This window comes from Salvia splendens, chromosome 7 (assembly GCF_004379255.2).
Source record: "Salvia splendens isolate huo1 chromosome 7, SspV2, whole genome shotgun sequence".
NCBI lineage: Eukaryota > Viridiplantae > Streptophyta > Magnoliopsida > Lamiales > Lamiaceae > Salvia > Salvia splendens.
In genome coordinates, this window is record NC_056038.1 from 21,603,212 (window position 1) to 21,626,632 (window position 23,421).

At 39.3% G+C, this 23,421-nt stretch overlaps 1 protein-coding gene and 1 pseudogene across 1 annotated transcript; one reads left to right on the forward strand and one right to left on the reverse strand.

The window, feature by feature from the left end:
- The first annotated feature begins 5,855 nt into the window (after positions 1-5,855).
- LOC121810562 lies at positions 5,856-9,651 on the forward strand (annotated as a pseudogene).
- Positions 9,652-11,095: 1,444 nt separating this feature from the next.
- LOC121741198 (RNA helicase aquarius-like) lies at positions 11,096-22,503 on the reverse strand. The gene is made up of 15 exons (XM_042133895.1): positions 22,130-22,503; positions 21,696-21,838; positions 20,856-20,945; positions 20,179-20,241; positions 19,176-19,262; positions 18,932-19,081; positions 18,692-18,843; positions 17,844-18,078; positions 17,629-17,739; positions 15,302-16,360; positions 14,939-15,202; positions 14,487-14,672; positions 13,227-14,381; positions 12,163-12,513; positions 11,096-11,686 (listed from the first exon to the last, which is right to left on the reverse strand). The coding sequence occupies exons 1-15, from the start codon at positions 22,404-22,406 to the stop codon at positions 11,486-11,488; spliced, it is 4,524 nt and encodes a 1,507-aa protein (XP_041989829.1). The 5' UTR covers positions 22,407-22,503; the 3' UTR covers positions 11,096-11,485.
- Positions 22,504-23,421: the final 918 nt, after the last annotated feature.

Below are 23,421 nucleotides of genomic sequence, written 5' to 3' on the forward strand. Positions count from 1 at the left end.
GAATTAGCAAATCAACTCCGCTTCTTGAGTGAGAAAGGTTGCCAATTGTGGTTGGGCTTTCCGGCTCAATGCATCGGCCACTACGTTTGCCTTGCCCGGATGATAATTAATGCCACAGTCATAATCCTTGACTAATTCACGCCGTCTGCGTTGCCTCATGTTCAAGTCTTTCTGTTCAAAGAAGTATTTTAGACTCTTATGGTCGGTAAAAATCTCACACCGAACTCCGTAGAGATGGTGCCTCCAAATCTTCAATGCATGCACCACGGCTGCTAATTCCAAGTCATGGGTAGGGTAGTTTAACTCGTGTGGCCTCAATTGACGCGAAGCATAGGCAATCACCTTACCGTTCTGCATCAAAACACACCTCAGTCCAACCTTCGACGCATCAGTGTAAACCACATAGTCTACCCCTGGTTCCGACATGGCTATAATAGGTGCGGTGGTCAACTTCTCTTTCAGCAACTGGAAGCTAGCCTCACACTCCGGTGTCCAATTGACCTTGGTCCCCTTCTTCAGTTGTTGAGTCATCGGCGTTGCGATTTTAGAAAATCCTTCAATAAATCTCCGGTAGTATCCTGCCAGACCAAGGAAACTCCGAATCTCGTTTAGGGTCTTTGGCGCCTTCCACTGTTGTACGGCCTCCACCTTTGCGGGGTCAACTCGAATCCCTTCGGCCGTCACAATATGCCCTAGAAAGTTTACTTCCTTTAGCCAGAAATCACACTTACTGAACTTGGCGTACAACTTCTCCGTTCTCAGTGTCTCTAGAGTGATCCTTAGATGTTCCTCATGTTCTTTTTCATTCTTTGAGTAAACCAGCACATCATCTATGAACACCAGGACGAACTTGTCCAAGTATGGATGGAATACTCGATTCATCAAGTCCATGAATACTGCGGGTGCATTTGTCAGTGCAAACGGCATTACTACAAACTCATAATGCCCCTACCTTGTTCGGAACGCCGTCTTGGGTATATCTTCTCTTCGTACCCTCAACTGGTGATATCCTGACCTTAAATCCATTTTCAAAAATACTCCTACTCCCTGAGTTGGTCGAACAGGTCATCTATTCTAGGCAGAGGATACTTGTTCTTGAGAGTTAATTTGTTCAATTCCCTGTAGTCTATGCACATTCTCAGTGTTCCATCTTTTTTCTTCACAAACAACACAGGTGCTCTCCACGGCGATACACTGGGTCTGATAAAACCCAAGTCTAAAAGTTCTTGTAGCTGGATTTTGAGTTCTTCCAACTCTTTCGGTGCCATTCTATAAGGTGCCTTCGATACTGGTGCGGCTCCTGGTTCCAGATCGATAGTAAACTCCAATTGTCGATCAGGCGGAGGGCCTGGCAACGCGTCGGGGAACTCACATACTACCGCCACATCTTCAACTTTTCTTTCTTTCTTGTCAAGTCCTTGCAGGTAACGAGATAGGAAGGATGTCCCTTTCTAATCATCGTAGTTGCTTGAAGTGCCGATATCACACAAGTCCGCTGATTCATCGAAATCCCGTGGAAAGTAGAGGGCTCCTTCTCCGGGGTTTGTAACGAGATTTGTCTCTCTTGGCATCGAATAGTGACATAGTTTTCAGCTAGCTAGTCCATCCCCAAAATAATGTCAACGTTTTCCATTGGCATAACATGTAGGTTGTGAGCCACAAAGTTAAGTTCTCCCATCATAAATTCTATGTTCGAGCAAGATTGTGAAATGTCTATAAGGCCTCCTACCGGTGAGTTCACACTCATCTTATGTTCAAGTTCATCAACAGGATGTCTTAAAACATCTACGCAGGAGTGGGATATAAAGGGGTGCGATGCACCCGTATCAAACAGAACAGCAACAGGCATGTCAAGTAGTGTTCCCATACCTGCCAGATTATCCTGTTCCGGCTCTCCTTGTGCGTTTTAGCTTGCTTGCGTCCCAAAGCATAGGCCCTAGCTTGAGTGGGATATGGTTGGCGACGCTGCTGTGGTTACTGAGGTGGTGTAGGATTCCCTCGAGGCCCATTTGGTGTTCCCCCACCTCCAGTGTTATTGTTGCTCGGGCACTCTTTGGCAAAGTGTCCAACTCCACCACACTTGTAGCATACATTCGTCCCGATTCTGCACTCCCCCATATGATTCTTCTGGCACTTGGCGCATGGAGGTGCTCTCTGATGGTACTCTCCACCTTGGTATGGAGTAGTTTGCTTTCCCTTGCCCCGTGCAGAGTTTGGGGTACCTTGGAACCTCTTGTTGTCAAAGGCTTCTCGGTTCCCGTCCCACTTTTTCTTGTCCCGAAAATTCTGTTGTGGTGTAGGCGGTGTTGGAGTAGTAGGCGTAGCTGTCTTCTCTCGTGGCATTGCTTCCTCCACGTCCAATGCACGAGATAGTAACTCGGCATATGAGAGCCTTCCACGGCATGCCAAAGCCATTCTTATTTCGTGCCTCAGACCGGCACAAAACTTCTCCGACATTTTCTCGTCAGTATTCACCTGCTCCGGTGCATATCTAGACATGTCGCATAGGGCACGATCATATTCCGTCACCGTCATCCGCCCTTGCTTCAGATTGTAGAATTCGGTCTCCTTAGCCTTACGGTAACTCCTCGGGATGTACTTATCATATAGTTCCTCCTTGAAGTCTTCCCACGTCAGGGCGTCCAGTTGTTCCTGCGACATCGTTCGCTGCTTGGTCTCCCACCAAAATTTCGCGGACCCAGTGAGCTGGTAGGTCACGTACGATAGGCGCTTCTGGTCGGTGCACCTTAGGAACTTGAAGATGTGCTCGAAGGCATTAATCCAGGTCTCAGCCTTGGCCGGATCTCCCATTCCATCAAACACGAGAGGCCGCTCCTTTCGAAATTCCTTTTCGATGTTTCGTGTATAAGGAACGTAGTAACTTGCAATCTCGTCAATCTTTCGAACTTAGCACTAGTCGCGCTTCACAAGGTTATCCTTGTCTCATCATCTCATCATCCTTTGGGATTCGCTCTTTTCTATGCACCATTCGTTCCATCGATACATATATTGCCTTAAAAGAAAGTATAGTCTGCGCGTATATAACTACGTCTTTTCTTAAACTCTTTATCATATACTACGTCTTTTCGCATTCTCCTTGTTCTTGTCATTCAGGGAATAACAATACTGAATTTGTAATCATTCAATAAAGTTCGAGTTCACACCACATTTTTTCCATTTGTCCTATCACTCGGAAAAGTGATATTGCAGTTGTCAACAACTAAATTTGATATCATTTAATATAACATACTTCTTAGGCACTCTATACTCACGACACATTTCATCATCTCGTAGATAACAAACTATCACAACAAGTACTATACAACACTTTCACACTTCACATTATCATTCCAAACTTTTGAAATAAAACTTTTCCTCAGACTCTCACACTTTCCTCAAAATTTTCACATCTCACTTTCAACTTTAGAGAAAAAATTTTGACTCAAAACATACTTGAACATCCACTTTCATCTTTCATGTAAACAAACAATCCATCGTTCCTCTTCTCAACTTGAAATCGATCCCTCGTGGAAAGATTCTACTTCCTTGTTCTTATAAAAATTTTCTCCTCTTCAAAACATTTTACCTTCTCTTTTGTTGAGTGCGGCGAGACGGAATGTTGAGCCTTCAATAAATACTCTTTTAGTCTAGCGAAACGAGTCTAGACTAGATTAAATAAAAGACTCTCGGTCCAGAGCGGAAGGAAAAATTGCTCTGATACCATTATGTCAAGACCGCACTTCCTAAGGATAGAAAGCACGGTGGATCGCGACTAGTGGGGGAATTTAGAAGCAAGGAAGAAGGGGCTAAACAATCAAGGAATTACAACTTATAGATCAAAAGACGAAATTCCATTATCAACTCATAGTCTTAGATCACGAAACAACATAGTTCGAATAAAAGTAGTCCAACGGATTAAAGAAAAATATAAGAGTTCTTAAAACTTTGAGTAGCGGAAGCAATTGAGAGTTTGACTACTACTATGTATGAGGACACAGTAGTAACCGGAACATTTATTGAATAAAAATCTTGGCTCATTGCTCAACATCCTCCGCCTCCCGTCCTCGCTCAACCTGCACATAGGGAAAACATATGCAGGGGCTGAGTACTTGATGCACCCAGTGAACTCATGCCCGAAATACATTTATCGTTTAAGTTATGTCAAGCCATCATTGAGTGAAACTCGGGTTTTACTTTAAAAAGGCCGAGAGACACTAAAATCATTCCTTAAAATAGTGTCCGCGCGGACAATCGTCATCCTCCATCATGTACCATATCTGAACCATCATGTGAAACGAGAATGTGGCCACAAACTCGATCACTGGACCGGCCGACCGAGAGGACGGCTCACGATCCCCATCAGTGCACTAGCCTAAGTAGGGCTTAGGCCCTAGTTAGACCCGAATTCGTTAACCATCAAAGTCTAGTAGAACATTATTCTAGTAGACAATCAGATAGGCAATTCAAAACATAAAATACGGCATGACATAACATTTAAACCACCATTATCTCACCATATACATATCATTGCAAATAAAGAAGTTTAAGTAATAAAGCCCACCTCAAAAGCTTAGGATTTCCGTAAATAGGTCCTCGTTCCGACTTTTAGCGTGCGTGCGAACCACCTTTTCGAAAAATACATAAAGTTCACATCAATTCTCAGTAACAAAGGTATTTAGAATGCATGCACTCTAATTAAAATCTTTTAAATTCTTTTTCTCGGTTTTCGTGCATTTTTGGTTATTCGGCGGCCGCCCAAGGCGTCGCGTGCGGTGCCTGTCGGCCGCTTACGCTCGTTCTTTCCTCCGTTGGCTCCTCGTATTTTCCATGACGTCGGAAATAATTTCAAAAAAAACTTTATTTAAGCGTATACTTTAATTATCGTAACTATCTAACGTTGAAAACATATTATTTCATGCTTAGGGTAAAATTATTCATTCTTCAAAACGTTCCGGGATTTAATTAAATAAATTCCCGCGATTTAATTTTAATTGACGGCTCCAAAAGATTTAATTACTTAGCCCACCTTATTCCTCCAATTAAAAATTTTAGGAACCCCAAAGCTTAAATTAAAGAGGCCCAAATTTTAACTAAACTTCCACTTTTAATTAATAAGGCCCCAACTTAAAAAAAAAAATTTACACAAAGGCCCAATTCCACAAAAACCAAAAGTGGCCCAACTTTTCTATCTTCTTTCCCACCACCCTCTCTCTCTACCTCTCTCTCGACAGTTCACACAGCAGCCGTCCCTGCCGTGAAAGCGACGACACCGCCGCTGAAGTCGCCCGCCGTCGCTGCTGAAGTCGCCCGCCGTCGCTGCCGAAGTCGCCAGGAGCTGGAGTCATCGCCGTCACCGTGACGCTGCTGCTGCCACGACGCCGCCGCTGCTGTCACGGGAAGGGGAGCTACTGCCGTCGCGCCGGGAGCCGCTGTCCGCACCGGGGAACGTCGAGCGCGGCTGTCCGCCGTTGCCCGTCGCCGGCAGCGGCTTTCCCTTCTCCGAAACCACCCCGAACGACCCCGATTCAACCCGCAACAAACACTCTCATTAAAAAGTTAAGTTCTTTGAGACCTTCGGTTACGTACGGCGATCGTTTGATTTGTTTTACAAGTTGAGTTGGTTGAGTGATTATGGAAGAGTTATGGAATGATGACAAATATATATACATACAACAATTCATGCTTTAGGATAGGGGAGAAATATACCTTCAACTTGGTTGGTTTTGGTGGTGAGTGAACAAAAAATGGTGAAAAGAATCCTCCTCCTCTTCCCTTCATTTCTCTCTCGGCTCTCTCTCAAACCTTTCTTCTTTTTTTTTTTGCAAGTTGTGAAAAGTTGGGAAAGAGGTAAATGAATGAGTGGTGGTGACTCTTTGTTTGTAGGTATTGATGGAGGTAGATAGAATGTGGAGAGGTGGAAATTTGGAGGGTCTCCTCCTTGAAGAGGAGAAGGCGTCGGCTAGGGGGAAAAAGGAAGAAGAAGAGTTCTTGAGCTTACCCCATTTTCTTGGAGAGATATTGGGCTCCACTTAAATTAATTACATGTTGTTGGGCTCAAGTGTTTTAAGCCCAAGCTGGTGTTGCTACTATTATTTAGTGGATTTAAAATAATTAGGGTCCAAGCTATTTGTAGATAATTGGACTCTAATTAAATTTGAAAAGCCTAAAATAAATTCATACTTTATATTTTCGTATTTTCCTTCGATAATTCAAATTCACGGGTCTTTATTAAATTTTGTTAACTCATCCTTCCCGAACAAAAATTAAGTACGTTTAACGGCACAACTTATATTTGGTGTTGTTCCAAATATAATCCCTTCAACCATTCCTCGATTTACGTACGTCGTCTTCCATAAGAAAAAATATCCATCTCCACGTATTTCATTCGTCTTGCTACAAAAATTAGCAATTTCGTCGTCATTCTTTCAACGAGTCCTTCAACGTGTCTCCCAACGTTCATAATTAAATATAATAAGCATGCTCCTTTTCACATTAAACACATAAAACCATACGATTTTCCAAATCACATTTATCGAGAAGCATAGTATTTCGAAATAATTTTATCAATTATTTCGTTACATAAATTGGGTTCGTACTTAAAGGTACGGGTGTTACAATAAGATAGTGGTAATTATTTTTCTTGCACTAAAATAAAAGTAAGTTTCATTTTTTTTATTAAACAAACAAAGAAGAAAACTATGGCATATTATATAAATAGCTGAGGAATACATCTAGAACATAGTGTCCTTGTATTTAGGGCACTTAAAAAAGAAAAATATCTATTACTTTGACCAAAGAAAGATGTGTGTGTGTTTTGCCTTGGTGGAAGTTGACTTAGTCTTCTAAACAAAGCTTCCATATTCACACAAACAAAATACAACAATTAATCACTTTCACCAACAAATAATCAATATTTTCCAACTGAAAATGACATATAAGATGCTTACTTTGCAACCATACAGACCATAAAACTCCAATTCTTTCTATTTCTTCTCTCTCAACAACTGGAAATTACATAACAAACAACGAGTATAATAAATACAGGAGTTGGGTTGAAACCAAGTCTTACTACTATTTTTCTATTTCTCTTTCTCACTACTCCGATGGATTCGAGTCGAGATCATGGTCATCGATTCAAACAGAGGTGATTGCAGAGTTCATCGGCAAGCTGAGTCCGATTTTGAGCGAGATCAGAGGCTGCGTGGAGGCAGCAGAGGTGCCGGCCTTGGAGAAGGCGATCGCCTCGTTGGAGAGAGACTATGATCGTGTGAGGGCACTCCCAAGAACATCGAGAGCCTCATACAGAATCTCGGGAGATCGTTGGGGCTCACTGTCGAACAATGACAAGGTCGAGGCGCTCTGCCGGGAGATGATGAACGTGCGTTTTGAGTCGAGCTCGTGGGAGTTTGCCAACGAGGCCGTGGAGACAGGGGAGGAAACAGAGGAGGAGACGAGAGACTTGAGGGTTGATGAAGCCATTTTGGAATTAAAGTATGGGAGAGAAGAGGGATTCAAGAATGCTCTGTTTGTTTTGGATGGATTCTTGAGAGATGGGATGATTTCAAATGAGATGATTTTGGATGAAGACGTGGTGCGGATCTTGTTTGTCGATTGGCTTCGTGCAAGGGGAACGACCGATTGATCATCATTCGAATGTTGAGATATATTGCTCAACACAATCACCACCACAAGGTACTCTACTTTTAGTTAAATTCCACCATTTATTTTCTCTTCTTTTAATTTAAGCAACATAGTGTGCAGGAAAAGATGAAAGATTCACAATTCTTGTCTGCGTTGGTGAAATCATTGGCACGAGACGCGGAGGAGCAGAAGGAGGCGGTCGGGCTTCTGCGATGACGATGCAGGAGTCATCCGAAGAATCGGGAGAATACAAGGTTGCAAAGTGATGTTGGTAGCAATCTCAAATTTAGATGATGAAGAAGCTTCCCATCATGCAAGAATGCTGCTAAATATTATGTCAACCAACACTCAACATGCTCTCTCTTCACATGGCTGAAGCTGGTTATTTCAAGCCATTGATGTAAAACAAGGTAATCTCCTTATCTTTTCTATATCAAGATGTTGTTGTTTGTTTCTAATAGGAGGGTAATTAATTTCCATTTGAGCAAGGTTCTGATGGCAAGTGCGGTGTCGAGATTGGAGACCAAAACAAAACCGCATTAGGGGAACAAGGGGCGATCGAGCCCCTGGTGAGCATGTTCAAGGAAGGAAACCTAGAGGCGAAGCTGTCCGCCTTGAACGCCCTAGAGAGCATATCCAACCTAAAGTCGAACATCCAAAGGCTGATCGACTCTGGGATGGTGGCGTCCCTCCTGCAGCTACTCTTCTCAGTTACATCAGTCTTGATGACACTGAGAGAGCCGGCGTCGACCATACTAGTCAAGCACGACGTTGCGCAGCAGATGCTGTCGCTCCTCAACCTCTCCAACCCCGTCATCCAAACCCATCTTTTGGATGCACTAAACAACATAGCCTCACACCCAACTGCTTCCCGGAGAGGGACGCCCGGATCAGGAATGGCGCCGTCAAGCTCATCCACGCGCTTTCCAAATACACACAAGAGCTCACACTGGAGCTAGACCAATCCCATATCCACACCATTGCAAACATAGTGCTCACAACAAAATCAGATTGTGAGAAGACTGCAGCCCTAGGAATCCTCGCAAATCTACCAGTCAATGAAAACCGAGTCACTGAGATCTTCAAACAAGCCAACATACTTCCTTTCTTGGCCTCAACCACCACTTCAACACCATCATCCATCATGCTATCTGAGAGCATAGCTTCCTTCCTGATCCGTTTCACGAATCCAAACGACAAAAAGATGCAGCACTACGCGGCTGAACACGGCATATTCCCTCTCCTCATCAAGCTACTCACAAGCACCTCACAATGTGCCAAATCCAAGGCAGCACTCAGTTTAGCCCAACTATCACAAAACACAACAAACATGACCAAATCAAGAAAACTCAAGTGGCTCTGCGTGCCTCCCTCGTCCAATTCATTCTGCAAAGTCCATGACCGACACTGCACGATTAAAGGCACCTTCTGCTTGATCAAAGCAGGGACGATCACTCCATTGGTACAGATTCTCCAAGGCGAGGAGAGAGGCGCGGATGAGACTGTGTTAGGCTGCTTGTTGACGCTTCTTAGAGACGAGATATGGGAGAGCGGGTGCAGGCATCTGGTGGAGGAATCGGTGGTGCATCCGATCATCAGAGTTGCGGGATGTGGGAGCTTCAAGGCTCAAGAGAAGGCCTTGTGGATGCTGGAGAGGATTTTTAGAGTGGAGAGTCATAGAGATGAGTTTGGCGAATCCGCGGAGAATGTGTTGATTGAGGTGGCGCAGAATGGTGATCCGATGCTCGCGCCGGCGGTGGCCAAGGTTTTGGCACAGCTGCAGCTGTTGCAGCCGCAGTCTAGTTACTTTTGAGAAGAAATGCATGCTTTGTAGTATTTTTTGGCTTGTTGATCATTTTTATTGTTGATATATTGTGATTGATTCAAATTACATTCAAAGATGTAGTGTTTTTTGTATGCATATTTCAAGTTGGGAGGAAGTGGGATATGATGGAAAAACATGATCTTGTATTATTTGTAGTGATTAAAAGTCCAGCATAGTTTGATGAATTTGGGATTTTTTTTTTCTTACCTATGTGTATATTCATGTAATTATGTTCTTGGCATTAAGCATATTGGCTAGAAATTTCACAATCTTATGGAGTTTGCAAAATCTCGACATTTCTACTTTTCCAAGGAAATATCATTGGCTAAAATAAAAATCAACGTTGAGGTGTAAAATCAGAGTGTTCATTATAGATGGAGGTCGTTCTAAAAGAATAAGTTGGAAATCGTATTTTTTAGCGAAGTTTTCGACCAATACAAATTTTATGGCGTAGTCAACTACTTCCACCGTGCCACTCAAGAATGTCCCACTCAAAATGTCTATATTCTTGAGTGGTACATGATTTTAGGAAAAGTTCTTAGGTGGACTAAGTAGAGAGAAAAAAGTAGTTGAATATTATAATGAGGAGAGAGATATATTTCCAAATATAGAAAGTGAACATCTTGACTAAAATAAACTAAAAAGGAAAGATGAACATCTTGAATGAGACGGAGGGAGTACATTATATCGAGAACTAGTCAACAATCTTGCTAAATACTACTTCCTCCGTCCAACTGAAGATGACCCCACTTTCCTTTGTAATTTGTCCTAACTATGATGACTGATTACAAAAATAGAAACACACTTATCTCTACTTTATTCACTCTCTTTCCACTCACCAAATAAAATTAATTTACATAAAATTTGGTGGCTCTCAAGGAAAAGATCATCTTTCTTGAAATAGAGGGATTACATTTCTTCAATTCTTAGGGAATATGTTTCTTCAATTCTTGGTGGTAATATTAGCATCTTTATTTGATAAGGCCTTGGGCTGATCGGAAAGCTAGGATGAATAACAAGTTTCGATACTATAGTTGGAGACTAGGAAATGCATTTTATAGTATCTCCAAACAAGTTTAAATATATAATTTAAAAAAACATTCGAATCATAATAAAAATTTTAAAGTTAGCTAAAAGTCATTTTGATTATTAAATTTATAATTTTAATTTCTATAATTAATATATTTAATGATGTCATACTAGCATTTTTTATTTTTAAGAGAAAAAGAGCAAAAGAAGATTTGATATAAAGTAATTGTAAAAGTGAAGTGAAAAATATCAAACCCAATAGTAGAGAGAGAAAACATCATACGTAGTACTATCTCATTTTTATAAATGGATAAAATTATCCTCCATCTATGAAATTGATTTAGAGTGTAATTTCACCCAAAAATCACGTAAAAAAATAGCTCAAATGATTATAGCAAAATCCAGGGATTGTGGATAATATTTTTAAAATCTATGGACTGCTAGTAAAATAAAACCTCTAGTTCAAAAACAATTTTTGTAGTTCACCTTAATATCAACTATGTAGGAAATCATCTTATGATCTGGGAACGAGTCAATAACACACCACAGGATCCCCGTGTTCTTAATTACGAATTACACTAGAATCTTGTAAACTCAAAATAAAGCTTTCAAGTAAAATTTGTTAATCTTTCACTTCTTTCTCTAGAGATAGTCAGCAGATACAATCATACAAATAGTTGTGACATTGATTACATATCAAAATGGTATGACTTTTTTACCAAAATCCGAGTAGAAAATAAAAAATTTCAACTATTTAAATATTAGCAGCCGATTCCATAAAATTGTCATACAAACCTTGATTCAAAGTAGTCGTTAGCATGATATGGCGCTCAAGACGGTAGAGGAAATTTGAGGGTGAAGGCACATTCTTGGAACCATGGTTTAACTTTCCATGGTTTCAACTTTCAAATCTCCGAGTGTCTGTCGGGGTCTATTATAGTGTGTCATTCTGCGATTGGACGGATTATCCTCTTTTGGAGAAAAGCCTGTTCAGGTTGAATCATTTGGCTTACCGTCGTCGGTTGGCATATCCGTGACATCAACATTCACTGTAGCCTGCATTTCTACGTCATCACCATTCATCTCAACATCATCTGTACCAGTAGAGGTGTTTGGATTTGCCGTGCTATTTTCTACGGAATTATCATGTTCAGACCAAGACTCATTCAAATGATAGCTCGCAACCCGTGACTGGTGCAAACAAGAGGAGGAAAGAGTTAGTATCTGAATTTCACTGGTACTCGTATAACCAGCTATAGTTCGACATGCTGAAAAATAGGGGCAGTGGCCGGGGCCATCAAGCATGAAAACAGCACAGTTTTATTGAGGTTCTATTATGTTGGGTTGAGTTTTACAAGTGCCTAGGGAAAACAAGCAAGCACAATGTAACAAATGTAACAACGTAGAAGCTATAGCAAGGCACATAAATGCAGCCTTATCTGGACCACCTAAACTGAAGAACAAGAAATAATGACATAATATAATTAATATCTCAATAACCATATTCCTAGGACTTTCAAGAAGGTATTGAGGCAGTAGAAGGTTAAACCATTTGAAAGGATATAACACATGATTAAACAATGGTCGTCAATGAAGAAAAGGGAAAAGAAGCAATTAAGACCGGGGATACCAGTCTGCCATAAGACCTTAGCTAAGTATGGGAATACCTGGTAGACCTCGTGCATCCTGTAATTCACCAAGTCAGCCATCTCATCCGGTCCGCTAATAAGTTGGACAGATCCTGTGTCATCAACATGACGATCTGTAAATGCTGTAAACTCTTGTAAATTCAGACCAAGATGGTCAGGCCTCTGAAGCAGAAGTTGAAATGTTGGTTGGAGCTCATAACACTGTTCGAAAAGAGAACGGCGGCAGAAAACATAAAGTCCCAATCTTGCACGAGACATTGCCACTATCAATCTTCTTACATCACGAAGGTGACCCACAAAACGAGTGCGCACGAGAGATAGTAAGACAAAATCATTCTGCTGCCCTTGAAACTTGTCAACAGTTGTTACCTACAGTTGGAAACATGAAAGTAAGCAATGAACGTGTGACATATAACAAGAGTTGGACTGTGAGATGAAATAAATGGTAAGAAGCACAACTATGGACCATTATTACTGCATTCTGGAAAAAACTCAGATAAATTATCTTACAGTAAGCCTCTTTAAAACTAGTACGCTATAATCAACAACTATCTGTTCCTACATACTCTCCTTACAAATAAAATGAAATGATCCAATCCTACTGTTTTACTGGCTTTTATAAGGTCAGGTGAGAGCTCCAAGAATGTGACAGTATCTGATCAAAAGTCTAAACCTGAAACTGTAAGCAAAAGGAGCTTACCCAGCAGGCCTGGAACTTAAGTGATGAGAACTATAATGCATAACAACAGACATTTGACCAGGATCTCGATCAAAATTATATCACTATAACTAGCAAAACTCTGCAATAGTGGGAAGCGCAACAGGCAGAAATGTGTAAAAACTTTATGAAGTTATTTTAAATTGAGCATGTAGCATCCACATTGAAGCACAAATACATTCTGAGACGCACACGAAGAACCTTATGTAAACTAGAATTCACAATACTGTTGCTCCTGAAATACAGCATTCAGAGCCGCACACAAAGAACGTTCACATCTTACTTTCCACTTGCAACAGATTACAATTCATGAACAGTATTTGCAATTGCAAGCATAGTCTATCAAGGTAAGAACATAAGTAACCTTGTGGGGTGGACCAATGAAGTCGTATGGGACACATCTACGGCTGATCACGTCACGAATTAAAAGTTTCTGACCATTGTATGTTGTCAGTATGGATATCTTGTTGGCTGGATACCCAAGCAAACGCATGTATATATACACACTAACAACATACTCTGCCTCTCCTTCATTTTGATAGAACCAGGGAGAAGGAGCAGACTCACCTCTCCCATGGTAATCAGGAACGTCCACCAACTGATAGTCAAAGGAGAATCCAGCATTCGCCCTGCGGAAGATATGATTCTCTCTCACATATGGAAGATCTCCAAGATCTTTATATCTCCAATTGTAAAGTTGAGCTAAACTAGGTCTAGCTCTTCCCTGGGCGTTGAGCTCAATGTAGGGAATTCCCAGACGGACAAATCTTGTGAAAAGACTTTGATCCATATGGCTGTACTTCTGAAAAGCCATATTTTTCACGACAGGGGGTAGCTGGTGATGGTCACCAATCAATATACAGCGTTTAAGACGAGCATAACCGTCTTCCTGCCTTTGGAGCAACATTGGGATGAAAGTCTCTATTTCCAAAATTTGAGCACTTTCTTCCATTAGCAAGTTATCATATTTAAAGCCCAAATTCAGAAAATCTTTCCTTTTAAGAGCTGCATGGGTGCATGTCATGGCTACTATTTTTGCTTGCTTGGTCATAAGATAATTTGATCTATCAACTGTTGACTTCAGTAACTCAAATGCCCGGCACTCTTCAAGCTCCTGAAACATAGTTTTCAGGTGACGGAAGCAACCCTTAGCAGCCCGCATATCTTTCTCAAAAGACTGGCCCGAGAAAATTGGATTTGGAGTGTCAATAAAGAACTCCTTGAAAGGAAAACGGTCTTGAATAAACGTTGGCTTATCCTTATTGTCAGCACAAGCAGCCAAAAAGAGTTCCCAGCGCGAATACACATGAAGCAACCAGAAAAAACCAGCTGTTTCACAAGTATAAGCTACATCTTCAGGCAGTTGCAGAGACCTCGCCAGGCGCTCCACTTCACTAAGGAGTTCCAACCGCCGAACGAGCATGGCATTCACACGGCCTTGGCGGCTGAAATCAAGGTCAGTAGCCAATTCTTGCTCACCTTGACCAAGTCGAAGTAGATATCGGGCTGGGACATCTCTCTGAATTGATGGACACAAGTTGAAGTTAGAATGGCATGACATAAACAAGATGATCTAACTCAAACATTGTTGCGAAGAAACATGAACACATCAAACAATCTATACCTCCATTATCTTTTCAAAAAGATCATTTAAAGCCTGGTTTGAATGAGTAATTATCAAAGTTCTCTGAGAAGGACAATTGTGGTATAGAACATTCAAAATCTGCACAGCTGTATCTGTCTTTCCAGTACCAGGTGGACCAACAACCATAGTTAAACCAGGTTGAATGCCTGAAATGATAGCTCCAACCTACATGCCAACACAGAAACTAGGAGATATCAAGAATCAAGACCTGGCGAAGTTTATCACACTTTCAAGTATAAGAATTACGAAATTTTTCAACACCTGTACCATAAAGCTCAGACATAAGATGATACAGATCGAAAATCAGAGATAATGCAGGATATTTAAGAGCTACCATATCCTAGGAGTTTGCTATCATTTTCATGTTAATATTTAGTAGGGTTTATTTTCATGCTTATCTTTAGACTTTAGCAGGGTTTATTTTCAAGGACCTGGGTAGGAGTAAATCTGACAGAGTTCAGCTTTGGTTGATCTTGGGGATATGGTCCTGGATCAGGAGGAACATAAGACTCAACTACAAGTTCCAGTTTATCAGAATGATCATCTTCCATAGCATCGGAATTGTTTGAGGATGTTGTAGATGCAGCATTTCCAGGTTGAAAATGTACTGCGCCGTCAGGATTCTTGGGGAACTTAATACGAAATGGAGGACATGGATCAGAATTGTCCGTGCCATCTGAATGTACAAAGTGAACCTGCACGAGAATACGAAGTATGGGAGGTATTAATACGAATTTTAGGACTACTGTGATGAAAAAATAGGGTAAAGAAAATAATGTAAGTTTGATAACAACCTGATAGTTCGGAAAGCTATCTTTGACATGATTAGCATCAAGGAACGTGTCTTTGAAATCAGCATTTTCAAGGAGATCTGGCCTATTGATCCATTGGGCAGCAGAAGGATCACCATAACCCAAAAATATGTCATGTAACCAATCAGGAACAATACATGTTTCATTCATCAGATCCCTTATGGATTCCAAAATTGCTTTAAAGTTGTTCTCCTTAGGTTTCCGCCTCATCAATATGTTAAATGTGCTATAGACATCATCTGCACCCTTCTCTGCTATGTCACAAACATCCATATGATACTGTGCAGTATCTAGTGCAACAGTCACAGTTCTCAGTTCTCCTTTGGGAGGCTTCCATTCATCACGCTTGACCCTCCCTGTGAAATCATTCATGAGAGTTCCCTCCTCATCACGCATTTCAATGATCTCACACCCGCGCACATACTGAAGACCAAGTTTCTGTGGAACAGTTGCCTTTTCTGCCTCTTCGGCACTCAGAGGCTCAAAAGAATGCCGAATAGAGAGTAAAAAAAGGACATCATGCTCCTTAAGAGAATTCCATTCAGATCTTATTTGTGCTTTATAGCTCGAAAAGCTAAAAGTAACTTCAGCTGTCACTGCAGAAGGCTTCACTTCCCCAATTTTTGGCTGCTTGACATCTCTTATCCTGAATTCTTTAATCGGCACTCCCATTCTTGACCAACCACGAAAAGCAGTTTCTCCTTCATTATTTGTATATGAGAGAAGATGTGGCACAGCTTCTTGAATATCCTCTCTGATTTCATAAGTTGATTCAAGGCGGAAGAGGTTGAAATTTCTAAGAAGGTAATCATGAAGTGTTAAAAACTGTAAATTTAGCTTTGGAAGTGCCAGACACCCTTCACCAGAGTAGTTGATACTTGGTACAAGGCTTTCATCCCACATTATTTGCTCATTGGGGTATAGTGGAAGAGCATTGATCGCTTCTTTCTGTGACTGTTGTTTCTCAAAAAATGAAACCATAACTTCTATAAGGAAGTCAACTCTTTCTGACCAAGGATCATCCTTTGATACCAGTTTGAGCTGCAGTGTCATTTTATCAGAGAGAAATGTCATTAGATATAATTCCAACACTAGCAGAAAAGAGAAACTGAATTTGCAGAACATTCTTTTTAGTTCTTTTTGTCATGGTTGCATGTGCTCTATCAGTATGATCCTGTCAGGCCAAGACTCAACAAGTTTGACTTTAACAATTAGCACAACATGATAATTGTCAATCAACTCTCAATACTTCTACTCATTTTACTCTTTATTATTTGTCATGTAAAAAGAAAAGTGCACACGCATAGAAATTACTAAAACCTCGACTGGGGTTTGGATATGGCCCTTGAGAGAGCTAGCTGGAAGCAATATTATCCCAAAAGCATAGTTATTAATTTCGTATAACATGGTACAGATATATGAATTCCTTCTTCATCATCCAGTGTTTCTTTCCATTATTAAATTTCAGGTTGCAATTCATTCACGCATATTTCCCCTTCTATTTATGATCACATATGTTTAGCTTGTTACTTTTCAATGATAAAAAGACTACTCTCTACTGATTAAGAACAAAATGGAACACAAAATAAACTATTCGAATATGCCGCATTTCAGCATGAAGCTTTGACAATTAAGGCAACCAAGTGCTGAAGTAAACAGCATACAACACTACAATCACAATAAAGCCACGTATCTGGCCCCTTCCCAAAAAAAACAAACTAATTTGCAGTTTAAAAGTTTTAAACTCTATACACTATTGAGTGTAAATTCAAAAATCAAAATAGGATATTTATCCATGAAAAGCAACATAGTTTATGAATTATGATACAACTCAGATACATAGAAAGTAATGCTCAGTTAAATAAACCATAAAGAAATAGAAAATAAAGAATGAATGAAAGTTCACAGCATCTTCATCTTACTGACTTGCAAATATCATGATATTCGATTTCAATAGATGATAAAGACAGTTTCCAACTGAATACCAGTATGGGTAATGGTCAACCTAGTAACTGACACACATCATTAATTAGTCATTTATGTTTGTTCACCGTGTTATATATGACTTCATAGCAAAACATGCAAGTGAATAAGCTCATCATCACTTCATAACTACACATTCTTGATGCCTGAACAACAAAACTAATTGTGCAATCACAAACTACCTTTTGATTCTCGTGTTAGCTCAAATGGTATTATAATACGTAGTTTAAAGTAAATTTATATGGTGCCACATTTCACAAATTAGATTTTACAACAATTTCTGTGTTTATGTATTCCTCAGAAATATGTTTAGCAACTTAACAAACCTTAGCACATACTAAATCCCTTAACTCCTCAGCAGAAAGTACTGAAAGCTTTTTGGCAAGGTCAGCACGCTTGTTGATTGCACCAATGTTAGCCAATGCAAGTTCTCGTAACTGCAAGGACAAAATAGCAGGACATAAGATAAATAAAAGTAAATAATAAGAGTTCCACTTGATGCTAGAAGCCAATGTAAGAACTTTATAAATAATGTAAATACCTTCGGAACTTTTTTAAATGCAAGCAGCTGAAAAGCCTGAAGGCGCTTATAATGAGCTTGAAGCACCTCATCGTCAGTCATTTGTCTACCCTGATGATCGTTAATCTCAAATCCTTCATAGAACTGGAGCAAGTCAACCAACTGTCCAAAAAGCTTCCCTTTCTCATGGCTATACAGAGAACTTAAATGACATTTGGCAACTACTGCAACATCAGCAACAAGAGGTCGCACTAATCTGCATCGAAAAAATTGTTAGGATAATCAGCATGGCCAAACAATATTCAAGTGAAATCCTAACATTCTTGAAATCATTCAAAAGGAACCAGAAGAATTTAGTGATAAACAGGGGTGAATACTAAATGCCCAAGAGCAATTTACGGATGCACGAGTTCGTCCCCCTTGGAGAATATTACAAACTGAGTAAAGCTCTCATAGTAAAAAAAATCAAAAAAACAAACATAAGTAAGACAATTTTAGTGAAAATAGGGTGTCATTGTTTTCAGGCTAGCACACTTCCAAGATATGCTGACTTCAGAAGGTAGTAGACGAAGACAACAAATAGAAAAGCCCAAGTTACTTTGTCTTTGAAAGGAGTTGGAGGCTAGATATGTCATTTTCAGTGTTCTACTCTATTGTCCTTTTGGGCAATAATCAAACATATTTGTAGTGTACTATTGACTACAGCAACCATCACAATTAGATTAATCCTACTCCTACCCTCTATACACAGCAATAACTGAACCCAATGAGATCTTTGTTGCATAAAAAATTGAAAATAAAATTGCTAAAAAAATATTAGGTGCTAGTGTCATAAAAATGGAATTGGCATATAAGTGTTGATACTATACCTCCTGGTAGGCAGTTGGCTCAAGAGGTCAATAAGGAATTCCATAAACCTTTCACAATAGAGGACACAGGCATCATTCACATACTCAGAACCATGAGCAACAGGATCATTTTCCTCGTTGGAAATGGAAGAGAAAACCTCAGAATCAAGCACCTGGTAATAGAGAAAACAAAAGAACATTGTCATCTTAAGGGTTGAAATAATAAAACAAGATAACTTAAAAAAATGTGCTGATTAATACCTCCAAAAATTCCTCAATGAGATTTCTCAAAAAGTTCGCTTCCAACATGGTTGTGGGATCAAAATTCCCCCCTTGTTTAGTTCCATCCCTTGCTCGTTTTGCAATTCTTCTCCACTTTTTTATCAGATTTTCATTAAGGCAAAGTTCCATCTATGGCCATGAGAACAATAGTAACCGAAGATATCAGAACACAGGGGAAGCTGAAAAAACTTTTTTACTAAGTATAAAGGTAAGGTTATGCAACCTGAAAACGTCCATACGATAGGCTATGCCAGCACTCCAGGCTCGCTAATCGCATAATCCTTTCACTCACTACTTCATCCTCCAAGCTCTATAAAAGTTAAAAGTTGGGTTCAGCCATCACACTGAAGCTAGAGTAAGGTAAATCCCCATAATGTCATAAATACGGCTTCAACGAGAAGCCAGTATATAATACCCACATGTTAAGTAGTTCTCTATATAAGAATCTGAGGCAAGCTTAAAAGAACATGACATTAGAGATCAGCTCAACAAATCTAAATCTAGTCACTTCTTCCCTAACTAAAATTTTTTCAATAGAAAAGGACAACCAGAGACAACATGCAAATTCATAGTCCGATTTCATGTACAAACTGAGAAGAGCTTCTACATTGGAAAGTCCTTCTGACTAACTTACTATCCTTCTGAATAACTATCTAACTTGTGCATCTGGAGGCAGTTCTTCAAGTAAAGTTCGCATAAGACCATCCGGACCTAAAGTTAATTACTAGATATGATCACACAAACCAAAAACAAGTGAAATGAAACAAGACAAGTAGAAATACGACAACAGTATGAGCAGGTAGTAAGTGCTAATAGTAATCAGAAAAACTACAAACAATTGAAAAAAGGGGAAAATCTTGAATTCTAGATGTACGTAAAACTAAAATTCAACCAAAACCTAGAAAGTGGTCAATAATCAACTGTCATACTATTCGCAGATATCATAAGAGGACACCCGGAACAAGGGTTCAAAGCTAAATTTGCTATATCAGAAATACTGAAAATTAACAAGATTTAGTCATTAAAAATACTAGCTTCATTGCAACTTAAAATTAGCTGCACCGGAAAAGTAGGCAATTAATAAATAAAGACTGTGGCAATACGTAAAACTTGGTGAATCAGTTGAGACTTTGGTTCAGAAGATAACTAGAAGTCTGGCAACATAGCTGAAGTTGGAAGTCAAAACAATTATACGACTTTAAAACAGGCACATGATGAACAAGTACCTGAAAGGCATTGATCATGAAGAGTAGATAATTCGTCTTTTCTGAAAGAGTCAGGCTTCTTCCCTGCAAGACGGGAGTAATACATGAGAATATGAATCAATTTGCTTCTAGAAAGATGTATTAGAGTCAACTTTGTGATTTAAGAACTAATGAAAAAAAGGCAGCACACAAGCAGTAAAATAACAACTTGTCAGCCGAAGTCCAAAACAACAACAAAAAAACAAGAATAACCAACAACTAAAAATGAAGAATCCTAAAAGAAGAAGCCTTATAAACAAGTATACAGGACCCAGATACATATATCGACTTCCATTTAATTCTCACATAAAGATATTTTGATCCTAGAAAATGTTCAGAACATTAATGCTTATGAAGGGTGAAACATTGCATGACGATATATGGGGAAATAACCACAAAAGAAACAGTTTTTTAACCAATATTTACTAGGTTCAATCATTGATACTCATTAAAAGCTTTGCATCAAGGGTAATTTAGTTTGGAAAAAAAATAGCTCAGAACACAATAAAGGAAACATAACTTTACAACACTCTTTTAAATACATTTACGAGAACCAAAAAGCAAGTTCTTTAAAGAAATTGTAGGGAAAAAGTTTTATTGAGCACAAAGTCAATGAAGATAACTTGAAAAAGAATTAGAATGTGCAAATGAAATAGTACCTCTTTAAGACGGAGTACCCTCTCAAGAAATGATTTAAACATATCCTTCCTGTCATAAAAGCATATCCATGCAGCGACGTTCTCCCGGAACTGCAATTTAAAAATCACGTTGTCAACAGTTCCAGCATGAAAATGGGATGGAGGCTAAACTACGCCTTCAGTTTCAAACTAATATAAATTTTGAATAAATTTGCCTAAACAGTTTTAATTCATCATCAATCTTGAACAGAATACTTGTGAAAACAACTAAAATCAGAAATCTCATCCAAAGGAGACATAAAACCATCCAACACTGAAGACACAAATCTTCAGATGAACAGTTGAAGTCAGTACGACCCTGACCCTCTTGTTTTATTGAATTTCTTACTTGTACAGTAGTACTTATATGGGTTTGCTCATCTCTTTCCAGTAGTAATTGCAACTACTTTTTATCCATAAGGCCTTCTCAACTAGGGAAAAGTCATCCTTTCTAGCAAATGACCTTAGCCGACCTAGTCTAAGGAACACCATCCCTACATCCTGGTCCAAAGGCGTATTCATTACAGATTTTTGTTTATTAGATTCACATAAACCTTCAGCTCAGTCATAATAACTATAACTACCAGAATTAAACTCCTTGGAATTTATAAATCAAAAATCAAAATCATAAGAAAGAAAATCAATATTACGCATTTATAGCAGAAATCATATTGAGGCTCTTTTTCCTTCTAGAAGGAATCAAAGAAATATATTACAGGCAGGAATTTATTTCCCTTCGAGATAAACATTTGTTAATCAAAATGGAAACAATTAATTGAAAGATAAAAATATAATCAACTGCAAACACATATATCGATATACCTTCTCATTGACCATGAGTATCATTGACATCACATGCTCAAATGAAGCAGTCTCTGGATTGAAGTTTGGCAATAGGTAATTCTCTAAGTACTGGCTCACTTCCAGTATCATTACCCTCTGCAGCGGCACTGGCTTTCTCCCCCCTATACTCAGCAAGAACACAAGTTGATAAAAATCACTCAACAACAAATGAACCTTACTTCATTTACTAACTAGAATTTATAACCCAGCTCCAATAATATGGAACTTCTAATAATTCACTGAATTACCTATAAATTCGATTTCCATGGGAGAAAGTGTAAACAGAATTTACCTACCCTAGAATCACATAAGCCCCAAAACATACAACTAGGCTAAAATAAGCAACAGAGATCCCTCAAGCCATAAACAACTCACAGCAGAGTAAGATAATATTGAAAAGCATCGGCAAATACCTTTAACGGTCAACTCCGTGGAGTAAATTTCTTTGGCAAGGTCCGGGCTGAAGGGCTTCGTTGGGGCTGAATCTGCGGTTTTCATCCAATTTTCGGCTGCAATTCTGGTGAGACGGTCTCTCTGAATCTCGCTTAGGGTAATAGAGCTGGGCACATTGGATAGTGGTCTGGATTCAGTCGGCTTTTCGGGCACAGGAGGCGCCTCCCCGTAAACCGGGTATTCAGCCACCCGGTGTCGCCGGAAATCGTAGACACCGGTGCCGGATACTTTCGTCATTGGATTGAACAGAGTGAAATGGGGTTTTCACATGTGGAGACTCAAATTAGGGTTTTTATAGAGAGGGGGTTTAACGACCATGTCTTAAAACCAGAAAACATTCAAATAATACCCTATCCTATTCCCTCAATCTCTAAATAGAGATTTTGTCATTTAAGATTGAATGATTGATAAAGTAAGAAAAAAAAAAGCAAAAGTGGTTGAAATTGTGTATTGGATGGCGGGCCCATAAATGATAAAGTAAAATAGAAGAAGAGCAAGGTTCATAAATGGATACGATCTATTTTTATGGGACGGGTGAAAAATAAATTACTATGATCTATTTCTATGGGATTGAGGGAATATAGTTTTTACCAAAGTAGAAGAAGAGCAAGCTTCATAAATGGATACGATCTATTTTATGGGACGGGTGAAAAATAAATTACTATGAGTATAGTTTTTACCAAAGGTGTTTCAAACCGGTTTATGGCAAATTAAAGCTAAAAGTCTCTCCAGCAAGTGGCACGGATCGAACCTATAAAACCAGTTTATGGCAAATTAAAGCTAAAAGTCTCCCTGCAGGTGGCACGGTTTAAACCTATAACCTCAAGGTCACCGCAGCTTCGCACTGCCAACTACACTACAACCCGCTGGTCAACTACACATTTTAACGCAAAGCTAATAAAAAGTAAAACAAAAATTAATAAATTAGTTAAAATGTATTAGTGGATAGTGGAATCATATAATTAGTAGTGGTATAGTGAAAAGTTTTCCAAAATAAAATTGTCTATTTTTAAAAAACGAATCAAAATTACAAAAATACAATTTGTCTTTTTTTACGTATGGAGTTTATATAAGGTCCTATAAAATGCTACTCCATATAGGATAGGTAGTTATCAATGTCGATACATTTCACATCAAATCTCAACAAACGTTAAATGGATCAAATTGTTAATCAAAACGCATATTAACTTCGTAAATACAAAATTGTTGAAGTTTGAACACTAGTTGGTATGATCAGTTAATTGACGGATTT

What these genes read in the sequence shown, in the direction of transcription:
- LOC121741198 (XM_042133895.1), bottom strand. Translation starts at nt 22,406, where the DNA reads ATGACGAAAGTATCCGGCACCGGTGTCTACGATTTCCGGCGACACCGG. An exon ending in GGGTACTCCGTCTTAAAGAG is followed by an intron (nt 20,242 to 20,855) that starts GTACTATTTCAT and finishes CCCGTCTTGCAG; the next exon opens with GGAAGAAGCCTGACTCTTTC. An exon ending in GGATGCACGAGGTCTACCAG is followed by an intron (nt 11,687 to 12,162) that starts GTATTCCCATAC and finishes TGTTTGCACCAG; the next exon opens with TCACGGGTTGCGAGCTATCA.